The sequence below is a fragment of the Anabrus simplex genome, chromosome 8, assembly GCF_040414725.1.
Source record: "Anabrus simplex isolate iqAnaSimp1 chromosome 8, ASM4041472v1, whole genome shotgun sequence".
Taxonomy (NCBI): domain Eukaryota; kingdom Metazoa; phylum Arthropoda; class Insecta; order Orthoptera; family Tettigoniidae; genus Anabrus; species Anabrus simplex.
The window spans coordinates 124,767,256-124,794,146 of NC_090272.1; the positions used below are offsets into that span (position 1 = coordinate 124,767,256).

A 26,891-nucleotide genomic window follows, 5' to 3' on the forward strand; every position below is an offset into this window, starting at 1 on the left:
TGGAGCCACGGAAAGGAACAATTACAGCTGTTTCTACAGCATCTGAATAGCATTAACACCAATATTCAGTTTACTATGGAGAGAGAAAACTAGGGGAAGCTTCCTTTCCTCGATGTTCTGGTAATGAAGACTGCCGATTTAAACTTGGGACATACAGTATACCGCAAGCTGAACTACACAGACCGTTATCTTCAGAAGACGTCCAACCACCACCCGCGACAAAAATACGGAGTGATTAAGACGCTAGCCGACCGTGCTAAGAGAATTTGTCGACCTCAGCACTTAAACAAGGAACTCAGCCACATCAATAGGGCCCTACTCGCTAACGAGTACAGCCATAAAGATATCCAGCGAGCACTCCATCCCAGACGTCCAGCAACCAAGAAGAAAGAAGAGGAGCAGCAGGCAGCTAAAGCCTTTCTGGCGTACATTGAGAAAATAACTGACAGAGTAGGGAGGCTACTGGAGCCCCATGGGGTTAAAACCATATACAGGCCAATGAAGAAAACCCAGGAACTGCTTAGATCTGCCTAAGACAAGCGCTGTCCTCTCTCCACAGCAGGTGTCTACAAGATCCCGTGCAGCTGCGGCCAGGTGTACGTAGGCACTACCAAACGCAGCATCGCCACACGATTGAAGGAGTATAACAGACATAGCTGGCTAGGACAGACAGATAGAGCTAGCAGGCCTTGACATACAGTACAGTGACACCGAAGTCCTGTCGACTACTGTGTCTTATCACGCCAGGCTACAGAGGGAAGCCATTGAAATCCTGAAGCACACCAACAGCTTCAACCGTAAGGAGGAATCTAAACAGGTAAACAAAGCCTGGTTTCCAGTCCTGAAAGCTTTAAATCCTGAAGGACACAGTAGCCGCGGCAGACCAGAAAAAAGCAATGGGTGATCAGTTGCCTGTCTTTGCTGAGGCAGGTCAATGTACACCGGGCTCCCTAACTCTTCAACCATTGGCCGAAGAACAGCCAATCAGCGACCGCCCCCCCCCCCCCCCCCCTGCCACCACCATGGCAGCCAATAGGCGAGCAGCGTACTGCATCCTGCACTATATAATGAGGTGGAATTACAACAGCACTTCATTCCACTGAGAGCTTCGCTGCTATCGAAGTCAGTCGGAATCCTTGACAATGCCGAACGCAGTCTTCGGTGAAACGTCGGGACATTCACTCACTCCTGGACCACGGCCTACAAGCCCGGAAAACGCTGGCATGATTTTTAAAGGAATTGAAATATTAGGCTCTTCACATCACTATTTGCTATGTCAAATCAATATTAATAATGCTGTAATCATGTTGAATAACCTTTCAGAAACATACTTTAGATATGCAGGAGTGCCAAAATTTTGTCCATTAAAAAAAAGTGTTCTTTGACCTAGCACAAAATCTACTGGCAGGGTTCCTTTGCTTCTAAGGACAATGCCAGTTGAGACATGGAACTACATCCTTGTGTTCATCCAAGGTTAGAAATATTGTTGGCACCTGTGTGTCATATGTCAGTCAGCGTTGAGAGTTTGAGAATTTTAGTTTTGGAAGTAATGTCATCTGGTTAGTTTTCTGCTGTAATAATCACATTGCTAGCTGCATGCTAGAAAGTTGCTTGCATTATTAATGTTCAGCATAGAACTAAACCCTTGCTGTATTGTTGTAAGATACTATTCAGATACAGTACATATAAGGTATCTCACCTTTAAGCAATCTGTAGTGGTTGATTACTAATATTTATCTGTTTTTATGAATGAAAAGGAAGATTTTCCTTTTTAACAACAGTTATTCAGTGTATTTTACTTTTGCAGCTACATAGGATTTATAGAAACCTACCGAGATCCTGCTGGAATGCGGGGGGAGTTTGAAGGATTTGTGGCTATGGTGAACAAGAAAATGTCTGCTAAGTTTGCTCAACTGGTGAACCAAGCTGAAGGGCTGTTATTAGAACTTCCCTGGCCTAAATCCTTTGAAAAAGATGCCTTTTTGAGACCAGACTTCACATCGTTGGATGTGTTGACCTTTGCTGGAAGTGGCATACCTGCTGGTATTAACATTCCCAATTGTGAGTGAGTCTGAATTTTATTCACTTGAAAATATCAGAATTTAGCCCTTCATGGTGACCTGTTATAAAAGTGAGTTCTTCTTCTTCGTATTATTATTATTATTATTATTATTATTATTATTATTATTATTATTGAGTTATATTTTATAATTATTAAAGCAATAATCTTTCTAATTTATACCATATGAAATGAGACAGACTGTTTAAATTCTGAACATACATTTATTTATTTATGTATTTATTTATTTATTTATTTATTTATTTATTTATTTATTTATTTATTTATTTATTTATTTATTTATTTATTTATTTATTTATTTATTTATTACATAAATACATTATCATTATAGACTGTTATGCCTTTCAGCGTTCAGTCTGCAAGCCTCGGAGAATTTACTAAACGTCGCCACAATCCTCGATTTGCAACTAGTGTTGTGGCCTCATTTACTTCTATACCTCTTATCTTTAAACCGTAGGAAACCGAGTCTAACCATCGTCGTCTTGGTCTCCCTCTACTTTTCTTACCCTCCATAGCAGAGTCCATTATTCTCCTAGGTAACCTATCCTCCTTGATTCGCCTCACATGACCCCACCACCGAAGCCGGTTTATGCATACAGCTTCATCCATCGAGTTCATTTCTAAATTAGCCTTTATCTCCTCATTCCGAGTACCCTCCTGCCATTGTTCTCACCTGTTTGTACCAGCAATCATTCTTGCTGCTTTCATGTCTGTTACTTCTAACTTATGAATAAGATATCCTGAGTCCGCCCAGCATTCGCTCCCGTAAAGCAAAGTTGGTCTGAAAAAAAATGATGTAAAGATAGTTTCATCTGGGTGCTGACTTCCTTCTTACAGAATACTGCTGATCGCAACTGCGAGCTCATTGCATTAGCTTTACTACACCTTGATTCAATCTCACTTACTATATTACCATCCTGGGAGAACACACAACCTAAATACTTGAAATTATCGACCTGTTCTAGCTTTGTATCACCAATCTGACATTCAGTTCTGTTGAATTTCTTATCTACTGACATCAATTTAGTCTTCGAGAGGCTAATTTTCATACCATACTCATTGCCCATTGCCCCTATTTTCAAGTTCCAAGATATTAGACTGCAGGCTTTCGGCACAGTCTGCCATTAAGACCAAGTCGTCAGCATAGGCCAAACTGTTTACTACATTTCCACCTAACTGAATCCCTACCGAGCTTGATAGCTGCAGTCGCTTAAGTGCGGCCAGTATCAAGTATTCGGGAGATAGTAAGTTAAAACCCCACTGTCGGCAGCCCTGAAAATGGTTTTCCGAGGTTTCCCATTTTCACTAGGCAAATGCTGGGGCTGTACCTTAATTAAGGCCACGGCCGCTTCCTTCCAACTCCTAGCCCTTTCCCGTCCCATCGTCGCCAAAAGACCTATCTGTGTCGGTGCGACGTAAAGCAACTAGCAAAAAAAAAACTGAATCCCTCCCTGCCATTTTATACCTTTCAGCAGATGATCCATGTAAACTACGAACAGCAAAGGTGAAAGATTACAGCCTTGTCTAACCCCTGTAAGTACCCTGAACCAAGAACCTATTCTACCATCAATTCTCACTGAAGCCCAATTGTCAACATAAATGCCTTTGATTGATTTTAATAATCTACCTTTAATTCCATAGTCCCCCAGTATAGTGAACATCTTTTCCCTCGGTACCCTGTCATATGCTTTCTCTAGATCTACGAAACATAAACACAACTGCCTATTCCTCTCGTAGCACTTTTCAGTTACGTGGCGCATACTGAAAATCTGATCCTGACAGCCTCTCTGTGGTCTGAAACCACACTCGTTTTCATCCAACTTCTTCTCAACGACTGATCGCACCCTCCTTTCCAAGATGCCAGTGAATACTTTGCCTGGTATACTAATAAATGAGATACCTCGATAGTTGTTGCAATCCTTCCTGTTCCCTTGCTTATAGATAGGTGCAATTACTGCTTTTGTCCAATCTGAAGGTACCTTACCAACACTCCACGCTAATTTTACTGTTTTGTGAAGCCATTTCATCCCTGCCTTCCCACTATACTTCACCATTTCAGGTCTAATTTCATCTGTTCCTGCTGCCTTATGACAATGGAGTTTTTTTTACCATCCTTTCCACTTCCTCAAGCATAATTTCACCAACATCATTTTCCTCCTCCCCATGAGCTTGGCTGTTTGCAACACCACCAGGATGATTTCCTTTTACATTGAGATGATGATCAAAATATTCCCTCCACCTCTCCAGTGATTCCCTGGGATCTATTATGAGTTCACCTGAATTACTCAAAACACTGTTCATTTACTTTTTCCCTCCCTTCCTAAGATTCTTTATTACTGTCCAGAAAGGTTTCCCTGCTGCTTGACCTAGCCTTTCCAGGTTATTACCAAAATCTTCCCATGACTTCTTTTTGGATTCAACAACTATTAGTTTTGCTCTGTTTCTTTCATCTACGTACAAATCCCTGTCTGCCTCGGCCCTTGTTTGGAGCCATTTCTGATAAGCCTTCTTTTTACGGTTACAAGCTGCTTTCACTTCATCATTCCACCAAGATGTTCGCCTTTTCCCATCCTTACACACAGTTGTTCCTAGGCATTCCCTTGCTGTTTCTACTACAGCATCCCTCTATGCCACCCATTCACTTTCTATATCCTGAACCTGCTTACTGTCTACTGTTCGAAACTTCTCACTAATCATATCCATGTACTTCTGTGTAATTTCCTCGTCCTGGAGATTTTCTACCCTTATTCGTTTGCAGACAGATTTCACTTTCTCTACCCTCGGCCTAGAGATACTTAGTTCACTACAGATCAGATAGTGGTCTGTATCATCGAAAAATCCACAAAAAACTCGTACATTCCTAACAGATTTCCTGAATTCGAAGTCTGTTAAGATATAGTCTATTATGGATCTGGTACCCCTAGCCTCCCATGTGTAGCGGTGAATAGCCTTATGCTTGAAGAATGTATTCGTAACAGCTAAAACCATACTAGCACAGAAGTCCAGCAAACACTTCCCATTCCCATTAGCTTCCATATCTTCCCCACATTTACCAATCACCCTTTCGTATCCTTCAGTTCTATTCCCAACTCTCGCATTGAAATCGCCCATTAGCACTATTCTACCCTTGCTGTTGACCCTGACCACGATGTCACTCAATGCTTCATAAAACTTGTCAACTTCATCCTCATCTGCACCCTCACATGGTGAATACACGGACACAATTCTTGTCCTAATTCTTCCAACTGACAAATCTACCCACATCATTCGCTCATTTACGTGCCTAACAGAAACTATGTTGCGTGCAATGATATTCCTGATAAAGAGCCCTTCCCCAGACTCTGCCCTTCCCTTTCTAACACCCGTCAAGTACCACTTATAATCTCCTATCTCTTTCTCTTTATCTCCCCTTACCCGAATATCAGTTACTCCTAGCACATCCAGATGCATCCTCTTTGCTGACTCAGCCAGTTCTATTTTCTTTCTTCCATAAGCCCCATTAATAGCTCCCCAACGAATTCCATTTCGTTCGCCAAGTTGTTTCCAAGGAGTCCCTCATCTGTCAAATGGGAGTGGGACTCTATTACTCCCATAGGTCCGACGCTTGCTTAAAATTTTCTGAGCTCGGTAAATTCATGAAGCAGGATGCTACCCTACTTGCACATAGTCCAAGTGAGGATCTCTCCTCTAATGGGTTATGGACCACCGGTGAATTGTATAGTCCTAGCCGCCTGAGCACAAGGATGGCTATGACTCAGAATATGTCCGAGATGCCCACTCTCATTCCATAGCGACTGGTATCCCGACTCTCAGGACCACTTACTAGGCCACTCAGCCGTTGCCCATGGTTCACGAACTAGGACGCGACTACAGTAACCCACAAACATGAACCATTATTTATTTATTTATTTATTTATTTATTTATTTATTTATTTATTTATTTATTCATTTATTTATTTATTTATTTATTTATTTATTCTAGCTATAAATACTGTCACAAACCGTTCTTTGAATACAGTGGAACCTCGATTATCCATTCCTGGATATGGTCCCGCAAACATCCCAAATAAATCATGTTGTAAAAATTCCACATTATCCGTTCCTCGAAGAAACGATTTCCCAGATCAACCTTCCAGAAATTTCAGTCCCATCAATGCTAAATCCTCGATCAAGTGATTTTCAAGAAAAAGTACCTCACAAACGGACGGCTACGAAATACCTATGAATCGTGATGTTAACGTCCCGTAATTGCGATAATTAGAGCAAGTACTGTTCTGGGAAAGCGATCAACAGTGAACTTGCATAAGGGATCATCTTAGCATCGCATTCAGCTGTTATTATTTAGGGAATCCTCGGAAATCATAAAGCAGAGATTGGCCACAACTGGAAGGAGATGTTGCGCATTTCGACAGTTGTACTTGAAGACGGAACGAGTTTCATCAAATGTTCGTATTTGTAAAACATCTACATTATGTTCAGGGTTAGATGTTTATTTTTTACTTTTTTCAATTGTATTGCTGAACAGGTTTTTGGCACTTTCCACAGGGCACTATAGTTACACCTACTCACTGGGTTTTCAGACAGGAATCGAAATGCTTCTTTTTAACACGAACCTAGTTTTTAAATGATCGGATACAATCATGTTCTCGAGGCCAGAAGAAATGTAGCATCCTACATATGAAGCCATTACTGTATTTAGTATATGGATTTTTATGTTTAGATTTTTATGTTAAAATGTCCTTGTAAAAACACCAGTGTTTTTATTTGCGCAGCGTAACATTTAAAAGTTTGTACCATTTCCCACTGGCTTGTGCAGCAAACTTACTTTCCAGCTGAGCTCTAGGTCACAAATAAACCAAATTTTCTGGAGTTTTGATGATTTTTTTCTCTCTTTCCAATCTGCATATGATTAGTGACGGGCAGAAATGAATATATAATGCATTGGAGAACTTTTGAGAATCTATACTTACATCTGAAACCGTATTCTCAAGTTCAACATAACCTTTAAAAGTCTATCTAGGCATAATTTTAAGTGATACAAGATTTCCAGAAACTTACTACAAACAGTATACCAGTGGTTGAATTACAATAAAAGATAAAAAGGAAGTGATTTCGTCATCATGTTGGGTGCTTTTGTATCCGATGTGCTTTATTTTATTATATTGAGAATTAAAAACTACGGTACCCGCGATCAGTTGTTGTTCGGCTTTGCATTATTTAGGCCTATTCAATTTTTCAATGAGCTTGGCTGACCAAATTGCCAACATGAAGAAAGTTTTCACGGGAAACTGACGAAGTTTCCCTGGTAAAACTGAATGTAAAGTATCAAGATTATCTCATGTAATTAATATTTGAAGCCGGCCGCATGGTCTAGCCTGCCTGCCTCTCATCCGGAGGCCCCAGGTTAGATTCCCAGCCACGTCAGGCATTTTTACCTGGATATGAGGGTTGGTATTAGGTTCATTCAGCCTAAGTGATTATCGTTAATTGAGAAGCTAATCTAATGGTGAGATGGCGACCCCTATCTAGAGTGCCAGGAATAACGATCGAGATAATGACCATGCGTCACCTCGTAATCTGCAGACTTTCGAGCTGAGCAGCGATCACTTGGTAGGCCAAGGCCCATTAGGGCTGTAGTTTGGTTTGTTTCAGTAGTGTTGGTAAGAGTAATTATATACATATTTAATCATAGTGATGTTTAGCCAAACTGATGATAGTTTTAATTTGTTCCCGGAAGTTCCGTTTTCCCATATTGTACGTTTTTCCCTGTGGTCCCCCCAAAAACTGAGAATCGAGGTTTCACTGTAGCTGGAATGTGGTTGGAAAATTTTCATTCTTTTAGTATGCTATAGACACATATTACACACCATTTGCACCGATCAGTTTTCACATTTTCCAGTGTTAGCATGCACGCAGACTGAAGAGTATCTTTGGCCAGTTATTTATCGCAGAATGCACAGTATCATAAACAGTCCGACTCATTGGTTGAATGGTCAGCGTTGAGACCTTCGGTTCAGAGGGTCCCGGGTTCAATTTCCGGCCGGGTCGGGGATTTTAATGGCCTTTCATTAATTCTTATGGCCCGGGGACTGGGTGTTTGTGTTTGTCCCAACACTTTCCTCTTCATATTCAGACAACACACTACACTACTAACCACCACAGAAACACGCAATAGTGATTACATCCCTCCAAATATGGTTGGCATCAGGAATGGCATCCAACTGTAAAACAGGGCCAGATCCACATGTGTGACACAGTTCACACCCATGACACCACAAGTGTGGGAAAAGCGGAAGAAGAAGAAGAAGAAACACTGTATCGTAAACAAGAGAGTCTTCACCATTGAAGAGAGCTTTAATCACCAGAATGTCCGCCTTTGTAGCGTAACGGTTAGTACTATTAGCTGCTGTCATTGGAGGCCCGGGTTCGATTCCCGGTATGGCCAGAAATTTAAGAATGGCAGGGGGGCTGGTATGTGGTTGCAATGGTACATGCAGCTCACCTCCAATGGGGGTGTGCCTGATAAGAGCTGCACCACCTCAGGATGAGGACACGAGTTTAATAAATATCACCAGAATGACAGGGTGTATGCGGACGACAAGTTCTCATGAAGCTTGAGGGAGTTTCTAAGATCCAGAGGAGTCACCACCCCTCCTCGGTTATGGTTTGGTGGGAGGTGAGCTGTGAGGGCCATACTAGGCTTCATTTTTTTGAAAATGTCATAATAACAAGTGCCACAGTGTATGTGGAAACTGATCTGGACCCTTTCACGAAGGAATTGAGTTGCACCGTGTTAAAAGATGTGCCCTAGACCTTCTGGCAAGATTCTACTCCAGCTCATAAGGCAAGAATGGCTCGACAGTGGTTGCAGCCAATGTACCAGACTTGATCTCCACTGCTGAGTGACCATCTGGTAGCCCCAATCTTAACTCCCCTGAACTTCAAACCAGGGTCACTGCTAGAGGGAGTGGTCTGCTAGAAAAGACACCTTACACTTGAAAATTTGAAGCATTCCTTGGTGGCAGTAGTACCAGATTTCCGTATTGGTACTGTCCACTCTGCAATAGATGACTGGCCAAGGAGACTCCAGGTATGTGTGAATGCTGAAGACTGATTGGTGCAAATGTTGTGTAATGTATATGGCCTATTGAAATTGAAAATTCTCTCACCATATTCGAGATATTAAAAAATTGACGGTATTTATAGCTAGATTATGTAGCTATAATTAATGATGAGTAATAAATAGACTTCCATAGTTTATTGTAAATAACAGATTATCCATAATCTTTCACTTAGTCCATATTAAAAGTTATTTTCTTTACAGCAGCGATAACATCTTAGTCCATTGGTTGCAGAAGAGAATGAAAGGAACTTAAAATAAATGTTGTCATTGTTACATTCACTTTTGTCTCTGTGGGATTATCTATTATCATCTATCTGTTATCTACTAGCATTACTGCTTTGATGAGTAGTGGTCAGTTAAGTAGATCCTAACCTCTTTCACAAAATGAATATGAAATCAGTTCTTAAATTTTTTATTATTCATCCATACGATTTTTTGATTCTAGTAATTTTTGTTTTTGTTTTTGAAACAACATGAGATGTTAGAATTCCCAGTTCCTAACAGTTATAATTTATGATCACTGGTTATGTTAGCTCAGATCGTGATGGAGGCTATTTACCATCTGGCACCTGCTTTTCTCACTGCATCACAAGGGTATGAGTAGGTAAACATTTCCAGTATAGTCGTGTTTTATCCACCTTGTTAATTTGTTGCTTTCTTATCAGTCTGCCAAGCCCATTGAAGTGCACGGACTAACCAACCCTATGAGCAACATTTTCACATCATTCATAACAGGGACTAGCTGCATAAGTAATGGTGTTTCTATCATACCTCAGTCATTTTTGTATCATCAGAGTTAAGGATGAGACTAAGGCAGATAAAAGCAACAAATTTGATCTAGCCCATACCAGAAGCCATAGTGCACTGTAAGTACTAAATCTAACCAACAAAGGCATGAAATAGAAAACCAAACCAAACCAAACCAAACCCCATGTGGCAGCAGCCGTGAAAGGCTATGGCCTACCAAGCGACCGCTGCTCAGCCCACAGGCCTGCAAATTGAGGTGTCGTGTGGTCAGCATGACGGATCCTCTCAGCCGTTATTCTTGGTTTTCTAGACCGGGGCCGCCATCTCACCGTCAGATGGCTCCTCAATTGTAATCATGTAGGCTGAGTGGACCTCGAACCAGCCCTCAGGTGCAGGTAAAAATCCCTGACCTGGCCGGGAATCGAACCCAGGGCCTCCGGGTAAGAGTCAGGCATGCTACCCCTACACCGCGGGCCGGGCTTGAAATAGAAAACACAAATACTTATTAAGAGATCCTGTCACGTATGGTAGACTAGGTCAGAGAGAAGTACAAATTATACTGTATATTGACACTATGAGAAAGGTTGATTTTAATATACAAAATTAAAAGTACAAGTAAATTAATTTTATTAATTCTTTCAGACGTTAAGTTATCAAATAAGAAATGCAAGATCTGTCATATATGGCACTGTAAACTATGAACTTCATAAATTCGATGACACTGAGGAAGCACTGCAAGGTGTACAGCAAGGGCAATTACAGAACAAAATAGAAACACCACCTCTAATTGATCAGATTGCCAGAGAAGGCAAGTGTATATTGGATTTAAAGATTTTGTGTCATTCTAAGGTACACACACTTAACAAGTCTGAAAAATGCAGAAACATCCTCTTGTACAGAGCTCTATTGAATCTAACAGAAATGTGATTAAATTCCTCATACCATAATAATTTATTCTGCAAACTTGATACAACAACAAAGTAGGGAAGATGTCAAAATGATCCCTATAGTTCACTTCATGAGGGTCCTGAGAAGGAAACCTAAGGGATCCTGTTTTCTTCCATAAGAGTTGGGGCTGATGACCTTAGATGTTAGGCTCCTTTAAACAACAAACATCAACCATAAGACTTGTAGGAACTTGATCATATTTAAGCAGATTGTGGTAGTTATGACTACAAAATGAAAATGTAGAAATTTTGTGGAAGTACTGTGTGTGTTGTTATAATGGAGAGGAGCAGATAATGATGTACTTGGTGGAAAACTGTGTAACAGGATATGGAACTGAACTAGATATTCTTCAGTGGTGATGTCGAGTGCTGTGAGCTGGTAGTCAGAATTAGGCTCTGTTAACTCATTGATATAGTGTATATCTTACATGTTAAGTCATAAAGAGCTACTTGTAAAGAAGATGATTATTAATTCATGTGTTCCAAGCTCGATAGCTGCAGTCGCTTAAGTGCGGCTAGTATCCAGTATTCGGGAGATGGTAGGTTCGAACCCCACTGTCGGCAGCCCTGAAAATGGTTTTCTGTGGTTTCCCATTTTCACACCAGGCAAATGCTGGGGCTGTACCTTAATTAAGGCCACGGCCGCTTTCTTCCCTTTCCTAGCCCTTTCCCATCCCATCGTCGCCATAAGACCTATCTTTGTCGGTGCGACGTAAAGCAACTAGCAAAAAAATAAAAAATAAAATAATTCACGTGTATCTTGTATTATTTATCCCAGTATTGATTTATAAAAGAGTTACTGATAAAACTGCTAACTTTTGTAAACATGTTAATGCAGAAGACACAAAATGAGTAATTTGGTAGCAGAAGAGTTGTAGGTGTCCTCAGCTGGTGACAAAATACGTTAAACATGTTTTTTCACAATATGTTTTACGTCGCACTGAAACAGTTAGGTCTTATGGCGATGATGGGACAGGAGAGGCCGAGGAGTGGAAAGGAAGCGGCCGTGGCCTTAATTAAGGAACAGCCCAAGCATTTGCCTGGTGTGAAAATGGGGAAACCATAGATAACCAGGAGTAGTCAGTCACTACTGATCTGCATTTCGGGCAGTCGCCCAGGTGGCAGATTCTCTATCTGTTGTTTTTCTAGCCTTTTCTTAAATGATTGCAAAGAAATTGGAAATTTATTGAACATCTGCCTTGGTATGTTATTCCAATCCCTAACTCCCCTTCCTATAAATGAATATTTGCCCCAATTTGACCTCTTGAACTCCAGCTTTATCTTCATATTGTGATCTTTCCTACTTTTAAAGACACCACTCAAACTCATCTACTGATAGTCTAATGTTTTAAGGGGAAGGAGATTGCAGGCTAAGGGCTCCATTCAGGATCAGAATTCAGGACAGGTATCTGTGAGAAATCAGTATGAGTCACTGCAGGTAGAACAACCGAGGGAAGATGAGGAACTGGGAACTGTTGGTGAGAAGTGTTAAGTAGGAGGAAGGGAAAAGGTAGGAAAGAGAAATGTAGAGTAGTGGATAGTGGGAGGGAGAAAAGGGAGGAGGAAGTAGCTTCTGCAGCTGTCAGGAAAGATAGGGCTGACCAGGAGGCGAGGGGATCAAATAAGGTGGGTATGGTTGAGGCTCTGGTCATGGGAGATTCAATTGTTAGACATGTGGGAAAGTATCTGGAGGAAATGGAACCAGAGTAGAGTGTTATCCAGGAATGAGGTTAAGACAGATGTTGAGGAAAGTAGAAGAGAAGGAGGAAGGAAAGGAGAAGGTGGTAGTGTTTCACATTGGTACCAACAACGTAAGCAAGCAGGTATAAGTACCAACATAGTTGGAGATGTGTGGGATCTGGTAAATGTACCACGGGTGAATGAAGTTTAAGGAAGCGCATATTGTTATCAGTGGAATACTGTGTAGGAGGGATACTGACTGGAAGGGGATTGGGGATTTAAATGAGACTATGGAGTGGGTATGTGGGAAACTGGGAGTGAGATTTCTAGATCCTAATGGGTGGGTAAGAGATAGGGATCTGCGCTCAGATGGCCTTCACTTAAACCGCAGATGTACACATTAGTTAGGAAATTTGTTTAGAAGGGTTATAGGGAGGTACATTCAGGGAAACAGGGTAGCCTAGGGAGCGGTGTTAACGGTACAGGGAACTGGAAGTCAAGTAGGGATGACATAAAAATGTTCGTGCTGAACTGTAGAAGTATTGTAAAGAAAGGAATTGAATTAAGTAATTTAATAGATATATACTTACCAGATGCCTTTGCTGGTGAGATGTAGTGTTTACAGTGCACTATGTCTTTTGGTATGGGCTAGAATAAATTTGTTACTTTCATTGACCTGTCTCAGTCTTATCCTTGGCTTTGACAGTATGAAAGTGACTGAGGTATGAGTGATGCTGGTAATACCATTCCTTTTGCAGCCAGCCCCTATTATGAATGGTGTGAAAATATCGCTCATAGGGTCAGTTAGTGCATGCATTTCAGTGGGCTTGGCAAACTGATATGTAATGGCAACTTCTGGCTCAGTGAAGAAAGCAATGGGAAACCACCTCACTCCTCATTTCCCTAGTACGCCTCTTCAGTAATACTTACTTACTCCTCGGCGCTACAGCCCTAGTAGGGCCTTGGCCTCTCTGACGATTCTAGCCCAATTTTCATGATCTTCTGCATGCCTCCTCCATCTTCTTATTCCCATCTTTCTTAAATCCTCCTCCACCTCATCCAGCCATCTTTTCCGAGGTCTTCCTTTCCATCTTCTACCACCTGGATTTCCTTTGTAGATCTTCTTGATAGCCCTATTATCCGGCATTCTCTCCACGTGTCCCAACCACCTTAATCTGTTGCTTTTTATTTCGGTTACGATACTTGGATGTCCATAGAGTTCTTCCAATTCCTTGTTTTTCCTTATTCTCCAAAATTTCCCTTCCTTCACTGGGCCAAAAATCTTTCTCAGTATTTTTCTGTCCCATCTGTTCAACAGCTCTTCATCTGCGTTGGTCATTGTCCATGTTTCAGAACCATAAGTTACCACTGGTCGTAATACTGTTCGATAGAATGTCAACTTTAATCTTTTACCAAGGCTGCGTGATCTAAACACTTTCAGTAAAGCTAAGTAAGCGTTACTGCCTGCAGCAATCCTCACTTTTATTTCCTCTTTCATGTCATTATCTTTTGTCACCAGCACTCCTAAATACTTAAACTTTTCACATCTCTCATAGTTAATCCCATTCAATTGTATGCACTTGTCTTCCCTAACTATGGTCCTCCTAGATGCAAACAGACAATGAGTTTTGGCATTATTCACTCTTAGTCCCATTTCTCCTCCTTCCTTTTCTAATCTATCCAGTCCTTCCTCTAGGTCTTTCAATCTTCTAGAAAGCATATCAACATTCGCCAGGTTCTGTGTTACACGGTTGAACAGCGTACCGCCTGAATTACTGACCTCCACCTTTCTCATCACATGCTCCAAAACCACATTGAAGAGTAGGGTAGATAACACATCCCCTTGCCGCAAACCTTGGTTTACTTCAAACTCTTTAGTAAGATTTACTTCTATTTTAACCATGCATTTAGTACCCGTTAGGGTCATTTGTACCAGTCTTATCAATTTAGTTGGGAACTCCATGTCCATCATTGTTTGATATAGTTTCCTCCTTTTCACACTATCATAAGCCTGCCGAAAATCCACAAACAGCTGATGCACATCCACATTATATTCACAGCATTTCTCCATTATTTGCCTGACAGTGAAGATGTGATCTGCTGTTGATCTACCCTGTCAAAAGCCACTTTGGTAGTCTCCTAGAATCTGCTCAACCTGTGGAGTGAGTCTCATAGACAAAATCTTGGTTAAGACCTTATAGACCACACTAAGCAAAGATATACCTCTATAATTTTCACAATTTATTTATCTTTCTTCTTATGAATCGGGCAAATAATTGCTAAGCTCCAGTGCTCTGGCATTTGTTCTGTTTCCCAAACTTCCACAATTAATTGGTGAACAAGTTGCGTCAACTGTTCACCCCCGTATTTAATCATCTCAGCTGAGATGTTATCACTTCCTGGAGCCTTATTATTCTTCAAGTACTTAATTGCTGTCCTCACTTCTTCTATAGATGGTACAGGCACTGGTTTTAAATCTTGGCTAGGATCTTGCCAAGGCTGCCCATCCTCTTCTTCCTCTTCTTCCAATCTTACCGTCTCTGCAGCCATATTCAACAGTTCACTAAAGTATTCCGCCCATCGGTCAAGAATCCGGTCTCTTCCCCCAATCATGTTTCCTTCTTTATCTCTACAGAATACAGCATGTGGTTGAAAACCTTTCTGTAAGTCCTTTATTTTCCCATAGAACTTCTGTACTTCTTGCATATCATATTGTTCCTCGAAATCTGTAATCCATTTCCTCTCTGCCTCTCTCTTCTTTCTCCTACAAATTCTGTCTGCCTCTTTCCTCTTCTTCCTAAATTCTTCTACATATGTTCTTGTTTTCCTGCTAAACATTTTCTTCCTTGCTTCATTTCTCTCCTCAATTGCTCTTCTACAATCATCATCAAACCATCCTTGCCTTTCAGTCTTTGCTTCCACTCCTAGTACTTCATCCGCAGTTTCCTGCAATGCATCCCTCAATAAAGTCCACTTTCCTTCGATGTTTTCCACTGCCCAGCTTTGTTGTTTAGCCTCCAATTTCTTCTCCATCCTGGATTCGTATAGCTGCGCAGTTTCGTTATCTTTCAATTTTGAGACCATATATCTCCTTGGAGCTTTCCCTTTCTTAGGAGATCTGTAAGTTGCAATACATTGCCTGTATTTTACCCGTACCAAGTAATGGTCCGAATCACAATCAGCTCCCCTACAACTGTCAACTTGTAGTATATCAGATGCATGTCTCCTATCGATTACTACAGGGTCTATTTGATTAAAGGAAACACCATCTGGTGAACACCAAGTGGCTTTCCGTATATTCTTTCTCTGAAACCATGTACTCTTCACCACCATCGAGTTTCCCATGGCAAAATCAATTAGCCTCTGTCCATTATCATTTGACTCATCATGCAAACTTTCCCTCCCAACTGTCTCCCTATAGGCTTCATCTTTACCCACTTTAGTGTTGAAATCTCCTAGTATGATTTTTACATCTTGTCTTGAGATGCATTCTATTTCTTGTTCCAATTGTCCATACAACATATCTTTATCTTCATCCTCAGCCTCTTCTGTAGGTGCACACGCACGCGCACACACACACACACACACACACACACACACGCGCGCGCGCGCGCGCGATATTGAAAAAATTGGCCTTCATCCTTAGCGTGCATATTCTTTCATTTACAGGTTTAAAATTCAAAACTGCTGACTTATATCTGTCATCCACTAGGAAGCCTGTGCACCTATTGTACCCCTGGCTCCACCACTATGCAGCACTGTATATCTACCACTTCTAAAAGTACAATTTCCTTTCCATCTGACTTCCTCAATTGCTGCTATTCCAATATTATATTTCTCCATTTCTTGTTTCAGACTGTTTAGGGCTCCTGGTTTATTCAGGGTTCGTACATTCCAGGTTGCTATATACATATCATATTTCCATTTGCATCTTCCATTTCCTCGCATGGGTCGTTTACCATTATCATCAGTCCGGCTATTCTTGTCTATGAGTTTCGTAACGAGTTGATTCTTCCAATATAGCGTTGTTAGTCCCATGATCAACCCCCAACCCGGAGGACCAGGGTATCCCTCTTAGTCTGGCCTATCACCTTTGACCTTTCCAGCTTGGGTGGCCCTACCAGGAGCTTATGCTCCCGCCGGAATAGCTCTCAGGATCACTTAGGCATGCAAGCTCCCACATTGCGACAAGATGAGGATACCAGCGTGGGAGCCTCTTCAGTGATGCCTAGGCTATTTATGACAGCTGTTGGCGGAGCTGTGGAGGATCAAACCAGCTTTCGGGCCGAATACCCAACATACATTCTTACCAGATATTGTAATAGGAGTTGAATAATGGCTGAGGAATGATATAATGGATGCATACATATTCTCACAGAACTGGAGTGTGTATCGTAGAGATAGGATAGGAATGGTAGGAGGTGGAGTGTTTATTCTGGTGAAAGAAGAATTTGTAAGCTACGAATGTTAAAGATGACAAACATGAAATTCAAAGTGTATGGCTCATCTCTAAAGATAATAGGCAACTTAATGTCTTTGGAGTGTACAGACTGGGAAAGGGTAGTGCTGACGCTGATTCAGAATTATTTGATAAGATAATCATCTATGTGAGATAGTAGCAGATGATCTCAATTGACCAAATGTCAGTTGGGAAGGTAATGTGAACGACAGGAAGCATGACCAACAAATGGCAAATAAGTTAATATGGGAAGGGCAGCTGATTCATAAAGTGATGGAACCACCTAGAGGGAAGAATATTCTGGATGTGGTGCTGGTAAAACCAGATGAGCTCAATAGAGAAACCAAAGTAATAGATGGTATTAGTGATCACAAAGCTGTTTTTGTGGTAGTTAAAAATAAATGTGAAAGAAAGGAAGATATTAAATTTAGGACTATTAGACAGTACCATATGGCTGACAAAACAGGAATGAGGGAGTTTTAAAAAAGTAACTATGACCAGTGGAAAACTGTAAATAAAAATGTTAACAGACTCTGGGATGGGTTTAAAGCAATTGTTGAGGAATGTGAAAATAGGTTTGTACCTTTAAAGGTGATAAGGAATAGTAAAGATCCACTATATTATAACAGAGAAGTAAAGAGACTAAGAAGGAGATGCAGGTTGGAAAGAAATAGAGTTAGAAATGGCTGTGGAAGTAAGGAGAAATTGAAGGAACTTACTAGGAAATTGAATCTAGCAAAGAAGTCAGCTAAGGATAACATGATGGCAAGCATAATTGGCGGTCATTTAAATTTTAGTGAAAAATCAGAGAGTATGTATAGGTACATTAAGGCATAAACAGGTTCCAAGAAAAACATTCCAGGAATCATTAATGAACAAGGTGGAGTGTGTATGCGAAGATCTTCAAAAGGCAGAAGTATTCAGTCAGCAGTATGTAAAGATTGTAGTTTACAAGGATAATGTCCAGATAGAGGAGGTGACTAACCCTAAAGAAGAATTAAAAATTTACCTCTGATAACAATGACATTTACAGTAGGATATAAAAGTTGAAAACTAGAAAAGCATCTGGAATTGATAAGGTTTAGGGGGATATACTAAAGACAGTGGGGTGGGATATAGTACCATAACTGAAGTACAGTACTTGTTTGATTATTGTTTGCATGAAAGAGCTGTACCAAATGAATGGAGAGTTGCTATGGTAGCCCCTGTGTATAAAGGAAAGGGTGATAGGCATAAAGCTGAAAATTACGGGTCAGTCAGTTTGACATGCATTGCATACAAGCTTTGGAAAAGCATTCTTTCTGATTATGTTAGACCTGTTTGCAAAATTAATAACTGGTTTGATAGAAGGCAGTTTGAGTTTAGAAAAGGTTATTCCACTGAAGCTCAACTTGTAGGATTCCAGAAAGATATAGCAGATATGCTTGATACAGGAGGTCAAATGGACTGCATCGTGATTGACCTATCTAAGGCATTTGATAGGGTAGATCATGGGAGACTACTGGCAAAAATGAGTGCAATTGGGCTAGAAAAAGGAGTGACTGAATGGGTGGCTATATTTCTAGAAAATAGAACTCAGAGAATTAGAGTAGGCAAAGCTTTATCTGTCCCTGTAATAATTATGAGGGGAATTCCTCAAGGCAGTATTACTGGACCTTTGTTTTCGTATATATATCAATGATAGTGTAAAGAAGTGGAATCAGAGATAAGGCTTTTTACAGATGTTATTCTGTACAGAGGAATAAATAAGTTACCATCTTCAGGGCTGCCGACAGTGGGATTCGAACCCACTATTTCCCGGGTGCAAGCTCACAGCTGCGCACTCCTAACCGCACGACCAACTCACCCAGTGTTATACTTTTTGTAATGCAGTGGAAAGTATTCAATGATAGCAGTGATATTTACTTATCTGTGAGAAGAATTGGATACCTTCCTGATAGCTTCCTGTCTATGATCTGAAGCACAATCAATATGGCCTCTTAACAGGTGACTTATAGATATTGTGAAAGCTCTTTGGAGGGGCCTAGCGTTAGTTGTGTGCCTGCCCGCCGAAATACATTGGACAACACAAGTGCTTCTGCACTCAGCAGCAGCAGCAGACCTGGAGTGTACTTTCAGATCACAACATGTGTGAAGCAGGAATGTGGAATTGCTATTTGCTAACTGCATGATAATTATGGTCATTATACTGTATCCTGCTGAGAAGAAATCTTCCTCCAGGTGAAGAAATAGTGTATAGATTTCAGTTTCAGCTATCATATATATAGAGGATGAATTTCAAATTATTTTGAATGCATTTAGCTAGGCATATCATAATAATAATTTTGTATTTAATGTAAACAAAACTCAAGTTCTTTACTAACATGTACCAAACTCCAACAAGGTAGCTCCTTTCATCATGATCAGTGGTGAGACGCTGCACAATATCGCAAACTTGGCAGCCACCTTTCGACAAATGCTACCACAGACACTGAAATTAAGTATCGTATATAGTAGCATTTGGTAATTTCTTTAAAAGGTTTCTTGACAACCATGATGTCAGTAACTAACCAAGCTATATGTTTACAATGCCATAGTGGCATCAATACTAACAGATGCAAGACTTGGACTACTTACAGAAGACACTTAAATGTCTGGGTAAATACTACATAAGGTGAAATGGCAGGACTATTGTCAGACATTCAGTTTCAGCATCAGCCAGAGCATTGAAGTGATGATTATCAAACATCAACCTTAATGAGCCAGCCATGTTGCTTGCATGGTTGACATAAGCATTTCAAAGCAAGTGTTGTCTCAATGGGAGGATGGTTGACATAATCAGTGAGGACAGCAAAAGTGATACAACATATTAAAGTATAATATTGGTTAGTGGGAAGATGCAGTGTCTGATTGACCGATGTGGCGATGTATTGTCCATGAGGTTGTTCAGCATATTGGAACTACAGCAACTAAGGCACGAGTCCGATGTAAGAGATCGAAGAGAAGAATGAGAAAGTAATAGAAGAGATGTCTGCCAGACTCTTCAGCAACTAGGAACTTTGGTAAATTTGATGTGCCAACATTGCAGCAGCGCTTATGGTTTAAGAATTGGTCTCTTCTGCCATCTAAGAACCCATAATCAGCAATCTTGGCACACTTGGAAGATAGATTCTGTACTTACCAGCAAGCGAATGCCTATATGATGGATATTTGTACAATTGCTTTGTTTGCTTTTCATTAAATGTGTATATAATATAAATAATTGTAAATTTCTTCTAAATTATCGTAAATTTTTAAGTGTACATATACTGTATATTATCCAGTTCGTTCAGAGAGGTTAATCCATTTTGTTCTGAAGGTTTCAGTAGCAAGTTAAGTTTCTTGTATTCTGTTGATAAATTATTACTAAAATTCTTACAGATGATGAAATTCGGCAGAGTGAAGGCTTCAAGAATGTATCCTTGGGTAATGTCATTCCTGCTAATTATAAGGAGGTGGTTCTGCCTTTCTTATCTCAAGAGGACCAAGAACTCCTAACAAAATACAGAGTACCAGCCTTTGAGGTAAGCTTTTGAGGTAACAGTGGATATAATCTATATATATTAAAAAACATTATGAAAATTAAGGTCAGTCAGTCCGGCCATTGTATCTGGTCGATTTCCTTAATTTTTTTAAAACTGAAAGGTATTCATGCACAGATTTGTCATCAGGTACTATAAATCAATTAACTTTTTTTTTTGTCTCTTTGAAGCAATCATATCTTTGGTTCTAATTGAGGTACAGAGTTCGTTTTGGCCTAAGAACACTCAGTGGATCAAGCTCTTTCATTTCAGCTCTTTAACTATTCAAATTGGTTGATTCTGAGGAAAGTTACGATTACACATTCAATTTGACGTCTCATTTCTTCAACATTTTTTCTCATTGAAGCAATCATATCTTTCGTTCTAATTGAGGTATGCAGTTCGGTTTGGTCTAAAACCACTCGGTGGATCAAGCGCTTTCTTCTGAGGTAATAACTACTTGAATTGGTAGATTCTGAGAAAAGTTATGAGTACATTTGTCTCCATAACGAAGATCTTTGAAGGACTTTTTAACAGTTCGACACGTAGTGTTGTTCCAAGGAACGTTAATTCAATTTCTTTGTGTGATGTATTTTCAAGTGTTTTGTTGACATAATATTACATTCTTTTACCACAGCAGATCATGTGTTTTATTTCATTAACTCAAAACTTTGCAAATACATCCGTGAGGATAGTAACGAACAACACCATACTTTGTACATTGCGAGCGGAGCCAGCGGGAAACTGCTAGTCTTAACTTTATTCATCATGACTTTGCAGCAGGTCCTCCTCCTCTTCCTTCTTATGCATAATGAGAATTGTCATTAAAATCTCCTGCTACTTCACTTGTCTTACATTAGCAACCTATATTTCATTTGCAGAGAGCAGCCTGCTCTCGTTACTCACTCTTGTTAAAGTTAAGGTAAGATATAGGGATAGACACGATCCATAGTCATCCAGCTCCTTGGGTGAATGGTCTGAGTAGTTGCCTTCGGTTCTTTTTCGATTGCAGTTTCTTGAATTACTTTCTTAAGCTCAATCCACGTTTCATCTACTTTGATTTCCGATCTGATATCCAGATTTGCAATTCCGATGTTTAGAATATCTGACACTGTTTCGAACCTCTGGATCTTTCAGGCTCTTTATGTCAATGAAAATGAACAGTTCAGATGATTGATTTGCAGTAGTTACCATTATATGTATTAAAAATAGTTTCAATGTTAGTGATACTATTCTTAAAGGGTTCCACACAGGCTCAGTATGATCTTTACCTTAACTCTTACAGTTAGACATATATATCACGTTTTTGCTCTTTTGATCTTTTTCCATTTATTTCAAATCTTTTTTCATATTCACATCGAACTTTGTTACATTAGTATTAATATGCTATTTAAAAGGAAAAATGAGATTGGTGTACAAATTAAGAAAATTTTTATTTTGTGTGATAAACATTTGGATAAACAGAGAGACGTATTGCAGCTTTCGCAATATCACTGCATCTCTTTCCTCGATAGTTTTCCAGTCTTTTTTCATGACTTATCAAGCGTACTCAGCACACTCTCGTATGTCTTGCCTTATGTTCTGTTTATCAGGATTTCTATAGCACTATCACTCAGACAATCAAGGCCATTGTAGGAACAAGCTACTTTTCAAAACAAGTCTTTCTATTCTAGCCGGCAAGGGCAGTGATCCCATATCGTATAAGGAACTGTAACACTTCCTCATGTTTACCAGGAGAGACGTGGGCTTTTTTCCAGCATCTGATGATATATTAGTTAAGAAAACCAAGTCTGTGTGGTGCTTGGGCCTTGGGCACAGTATATGGCAGTAAATACAGTCAAAATTGGTTAAGACGCTCCTCTCTATTATTATTATTATTATTATTATTATTATTATTATTATTATTATTATTATTATTATTATTATTATTATTATTATTATTATTATTATTATTATTATTATTATTATTATTATTATTATTATTATTATTATTATTATTATTATTATTATTATTATTATTATTATTATTATTATTATTATTATTATTATTATTATTATTATTATTATTATTATTATTATTATTATTATTATTATTATTATTATTATTATTATTATTATTATTATTATTATTATTATTATTATTATTATTATTATTATTATTATTATTATTATTATTATTATTATTATTATTATTATTATTATTATTATTATTATTATTATTATTATTATTATTATTATTATTATTATTATTATTATTATTATTATTATTATTATTATTATTATTATTATTATTATTATTATTATTATTATTATTATTATTATTATTATTATTATTATTATTATTATTATTATTATTATTATTATTATTATTATTATTATTATTATTATTATTATTATTATTATTATTATTATTATTATTATTATTATTATTATTATTATTATTATTATTATTATTATTATTTGCCTTTATTTGTAGTGGCAAAGTTAGGACTCTCTAGCGTGTTTCCATGGTTATTACACCCTTATTCCAAAAGTCCCAGGCCATGTCCTATTAAATACATGTTAAAGAAACCTGGATAGCACATTTATGTCACTCTTAACACTTGATTACACATGCTGGCAGGGAATCACCGCCAGATAGGAAATGTTGCTATTTCAGCAGTTGTGTGACATGTGGAACCGTGGTACTCTAGGACATCCTTTGCGCACACAATTTGTACAAGGTGGGAATGTAATTCCCTGCGGGACCTTTCTAAGAGTCACCTAGTTACAGTGTAAGAGTGGATTGATTTTTTCATTGTTTGGGGCAGGGATTTGCCGCCTTCGCGTGTAACAGTATTAGCGTTGTTGTGTTCTCTGTTTCGTTAGTGTTCATTTATTGTTTGGTAGAGCATGGAATTTGAGAAAGAGCAACAACGCATAAGAGAACGTTTTGATGACATGCAGATTAATGGAATCCTACTTACAGTAAAAATCACAATGGCGGGGAAACACCGCCAATGCGTGGAACGACGTCATAGTAAACACCAGACCATCAGCAAGAAAATTAGATGATAAGATTTATATAGTTTCTCTGTCACACTGTAATTAACAGCGAAAATAGAACAGGACCAATATAAAACAATAACACTGTGATATTTATCTAGAAAGGATAAGACAAATAAAGCTTCTAAAAGAACACAAATTTAACAATTTATATAAGGTGATGGAATCCCCGCTACACTTGTAACTATGTTATAATTTTTGTGCGTGTAACCAAGTGTTAAGTACGTTCGTAACTCCCACCATAAGAAATTTAAATTAGCATTCCTGGCCATGTTACGCACATGACGGGCCAGTGACAACTGGCCTAGGTAAGGATTTGGTAGAGAACTTAATTTCACATCCCAGAGCCGATTGCGTGTTGGCCTACAGCTGCAGGGAGCGTCAGTCCCAACCCAGTCTTTGCTATAGTTGTTTGGATCACACAACAGTAGCTCATCTGACATGTTGGTGCTTAACCCTCTTAGTGTCATGCCTATTTACAGTGGGTATACTAAGAATGCCAACCGCTTTACGACCAAATTGCAAGACTGAACAAGATGAACCATAATTATCCAAATTCTAAATCCAGATGCAGTAAAACCTTGTTAATTCGAAGTCGCTGGGATGCAAAAATCAGACTTTGAATTCCGTGATTTTGAATTAACCACCAACTCATAATTGAGAAATGCAACCCTTGACACATCACAAAGTATTCCAAAACCCAATAATATATACAATCGCCTTGATTCGTAGTTTAAACCTTTCAAATGCCATGGAAATGTATCCAACAAGGTGCATTTACATTATTCAAATAATGCTCTTGGATAAATCGTTGGCAAACATAACCTCCTCCTGTATCATACATCATACTAAATGGAATAACCTCGCCATGCTGATTTTTCCTAATGCTGTCATTAATTCTGAGGATATGCCATCAATTCCAGGTGCCTTGTTCTTATTTAGGTCTATCAAAGCATCGATAACCTTTTTTTTATTCCAGAACCTTATCACCTGCTTATTTCCCTTGATACAAATGTTACCGAGCTCGATAGCTGCAGTCGCTTAAGTGCGGCCAGTATCCAGTATTCGGGAGATAGTAGGTTCGAATCCCACTGTCGGCAGTCCTGAAGATGGTTTTCCGTGGTTTCCCATTTTCACACCAGGCAAATGCTGGGGCTGTACCTTAATTAAGGCCATGGCCGCTTCCTTTCCACTCCTAGCCCTTTCCTGTCCCATCGTCGCCATAAGACATATCTGTGTCTATGTTCTCCCAATACCAATGTTTCATCCACGAGTTGCATCATAAAGAACGCAGCTTACATCCGAGCAAGAACGACCTAAGGCCTAATAGCTTTGCGCTGAAGCTTTAGCTCATCACCTAATCGTCCCTTCCATGTAATAATATTGCTGTAGAAGGGATTTTTAGAGATTATAATACTGAACAGACCTCTCTGATGACATTTTAGATCTGTGACCTGATTTATTATCCCCAGTCTTGACTTTTTCCTTCACGACTGGAGTGTATGTTTACCGCGAGTTGCACATTTATTACCATACGCGTCCGTAATACAGGCACAATTCATGATTTCGTCCAAATTGTAGAGATGAGGGTTCTTTTCGATCCTTTTTTTTATTTTATTATTACATTTTTTCCGCTAAAATGTCTGAAAGGAATTGCCTGTCTCCATTTACGGGTCATGATAAAGGAAATGTTGGAATTTAATGGCGAGAATAGTGATATTAGTGGAGTAAGTTCTGCCGAAGGAGAATTCGTAAGTGACAGGAACATACCTGGAATAAGTACTGCAGGCTCGAATTTACAGAGTTCGTGGCCAGCTAATGCAAATGTTCAGCAGTCGCAAAAGAGATTGCACGAGTTTGCTTCCAGTTCAAGTAGCGACAATGACAGTGACAGTGGTGACAATACTGATTGCAATTCAACCAGTGCAAGTTTTTCGTCAACTTATACTGAAAATGGACAAAGAAGGTCCCGTTTTGATCCAAAATTCCATCTTGATGTAAAGGGAGAGGTTTTGCGGAAAACAAAACAAATAAGGACGAAATAATGCTTCTCATCACCATACTGTTGCCGCAGGGGATTGTACAGAAACCTAAATTAGGACACTATATTTCTCGCATTCGCTTGTTCACTACGCCTATTGTCTATGAGCTGATGACACAGAGATTTTTCTCGCCGAACTATGTGACCTAGACAGTTGAGGCGCTGGCCAGCTTTCTGACCGTAACTTGGCAGGTTCAATTCTGGCTCACACCGGTGGTGTTTGAAGGTGTTCAAATACGCCGGCCTTTTGTCAGTAGATTTACGGGCATGCAAAAGAACTCCTGCGGGACTAAATTCCGGCACCTCAGCGTCTTCGAAAACCCTAAAAGTAGATAGTAGGACGTAAAGCCAATATTATTATTATTATTATTATTATTATTATTATTATTATTATTATTTTTCTTTTTTTTAATTTTTTTTAATTTTTTTTTTACAAGCGAATGGACCACTAAGGATCACGCTACAACTTCATTTCTTTCTCTTCGTCTGGAGTTTTCTCTGTGTCCAATACTCCTTCATGCGTTCGCTGGCCTGCTTCCGTTGTTCATCTGTCCAGGCTCTTCCGGTCTTCCTAGTTCTTCCTGCGGCTTGAACACCTTCCAAATTCTTCAGTGTGTTCCTAAACGGATTCCTTTCTAACAGCTGGTCTTCCAGGATGCTTAACCTTTCCATATCCTTCTTCGTTTCCTTAATCCATGCTGTAGTGGTCTTTTTTCTCCAGAAGTAATCAAATATCTGTTTGGTAAGTCTGTTTGTGTTCATTCTGTATAGATGTCCAAGAAACGCCAGCCTCCTTTTCTTCATGGTCTCTGAGATTCTTTCCACCTTCTGGTAAACTTCGTTGTTACTCCGAAGTTTCCATACGCTTTCAGTTTGGACAGCTCCCATAATTTTTCTGAGGATTCTTCTTTCTAGGACTTCTAGCTTCTCCAGCTTGTAGTTCATGGACAGGCATTCACTGGCATACAGGCATTCTGTTTTGACCACGGTGTTGTAATGTTTTAATTTGGAATTCCAAGATAAGCACTTCTTATTGTAGATGTATTATTATTATTATTATTATTATTATTATTATTATTATTATTATTATTATTATTATTATTATTATTATTATTATTATTATATTTTCCTCCACAGCTTTTTACATACCTCTGACAATGAGGTGAATAATGGACAAATTCCTCCCAAGATATACAAGATAAATCCAGTATCTGACCACCTGTTAGCAAA

General features: G+C 39.2%; 1 protein-coding gene across 3 annotated transcripts in view; it reads left to right on the plus strand.

The window, feature by feature from the left end:
* The window catches only part of DppIII (dipeptidyl peptidase 3), a 200,010-nt gene that overhangs the window by 65,394 nt on the left and 107,725 nt on the right, over positions 1–26,891 (plus strand). For all 3 annotated transcript variants that reach the window (XM_068228838.1, XM_067152443.2, XM_068228837.1), the window contains exons 8-9: positions 1,808–2,061; positions 20,436–20,578. In XM_068228838.1, coding sequence (XP_068084939.1) covers positions 1,808–2,061; positions 20,436–20,578 — 397 coding nt within the window. The remainder of the gene's footprint in view (positions 1–1,807; positions 2,062–20,435; positions 20,579–26,891) is intronic.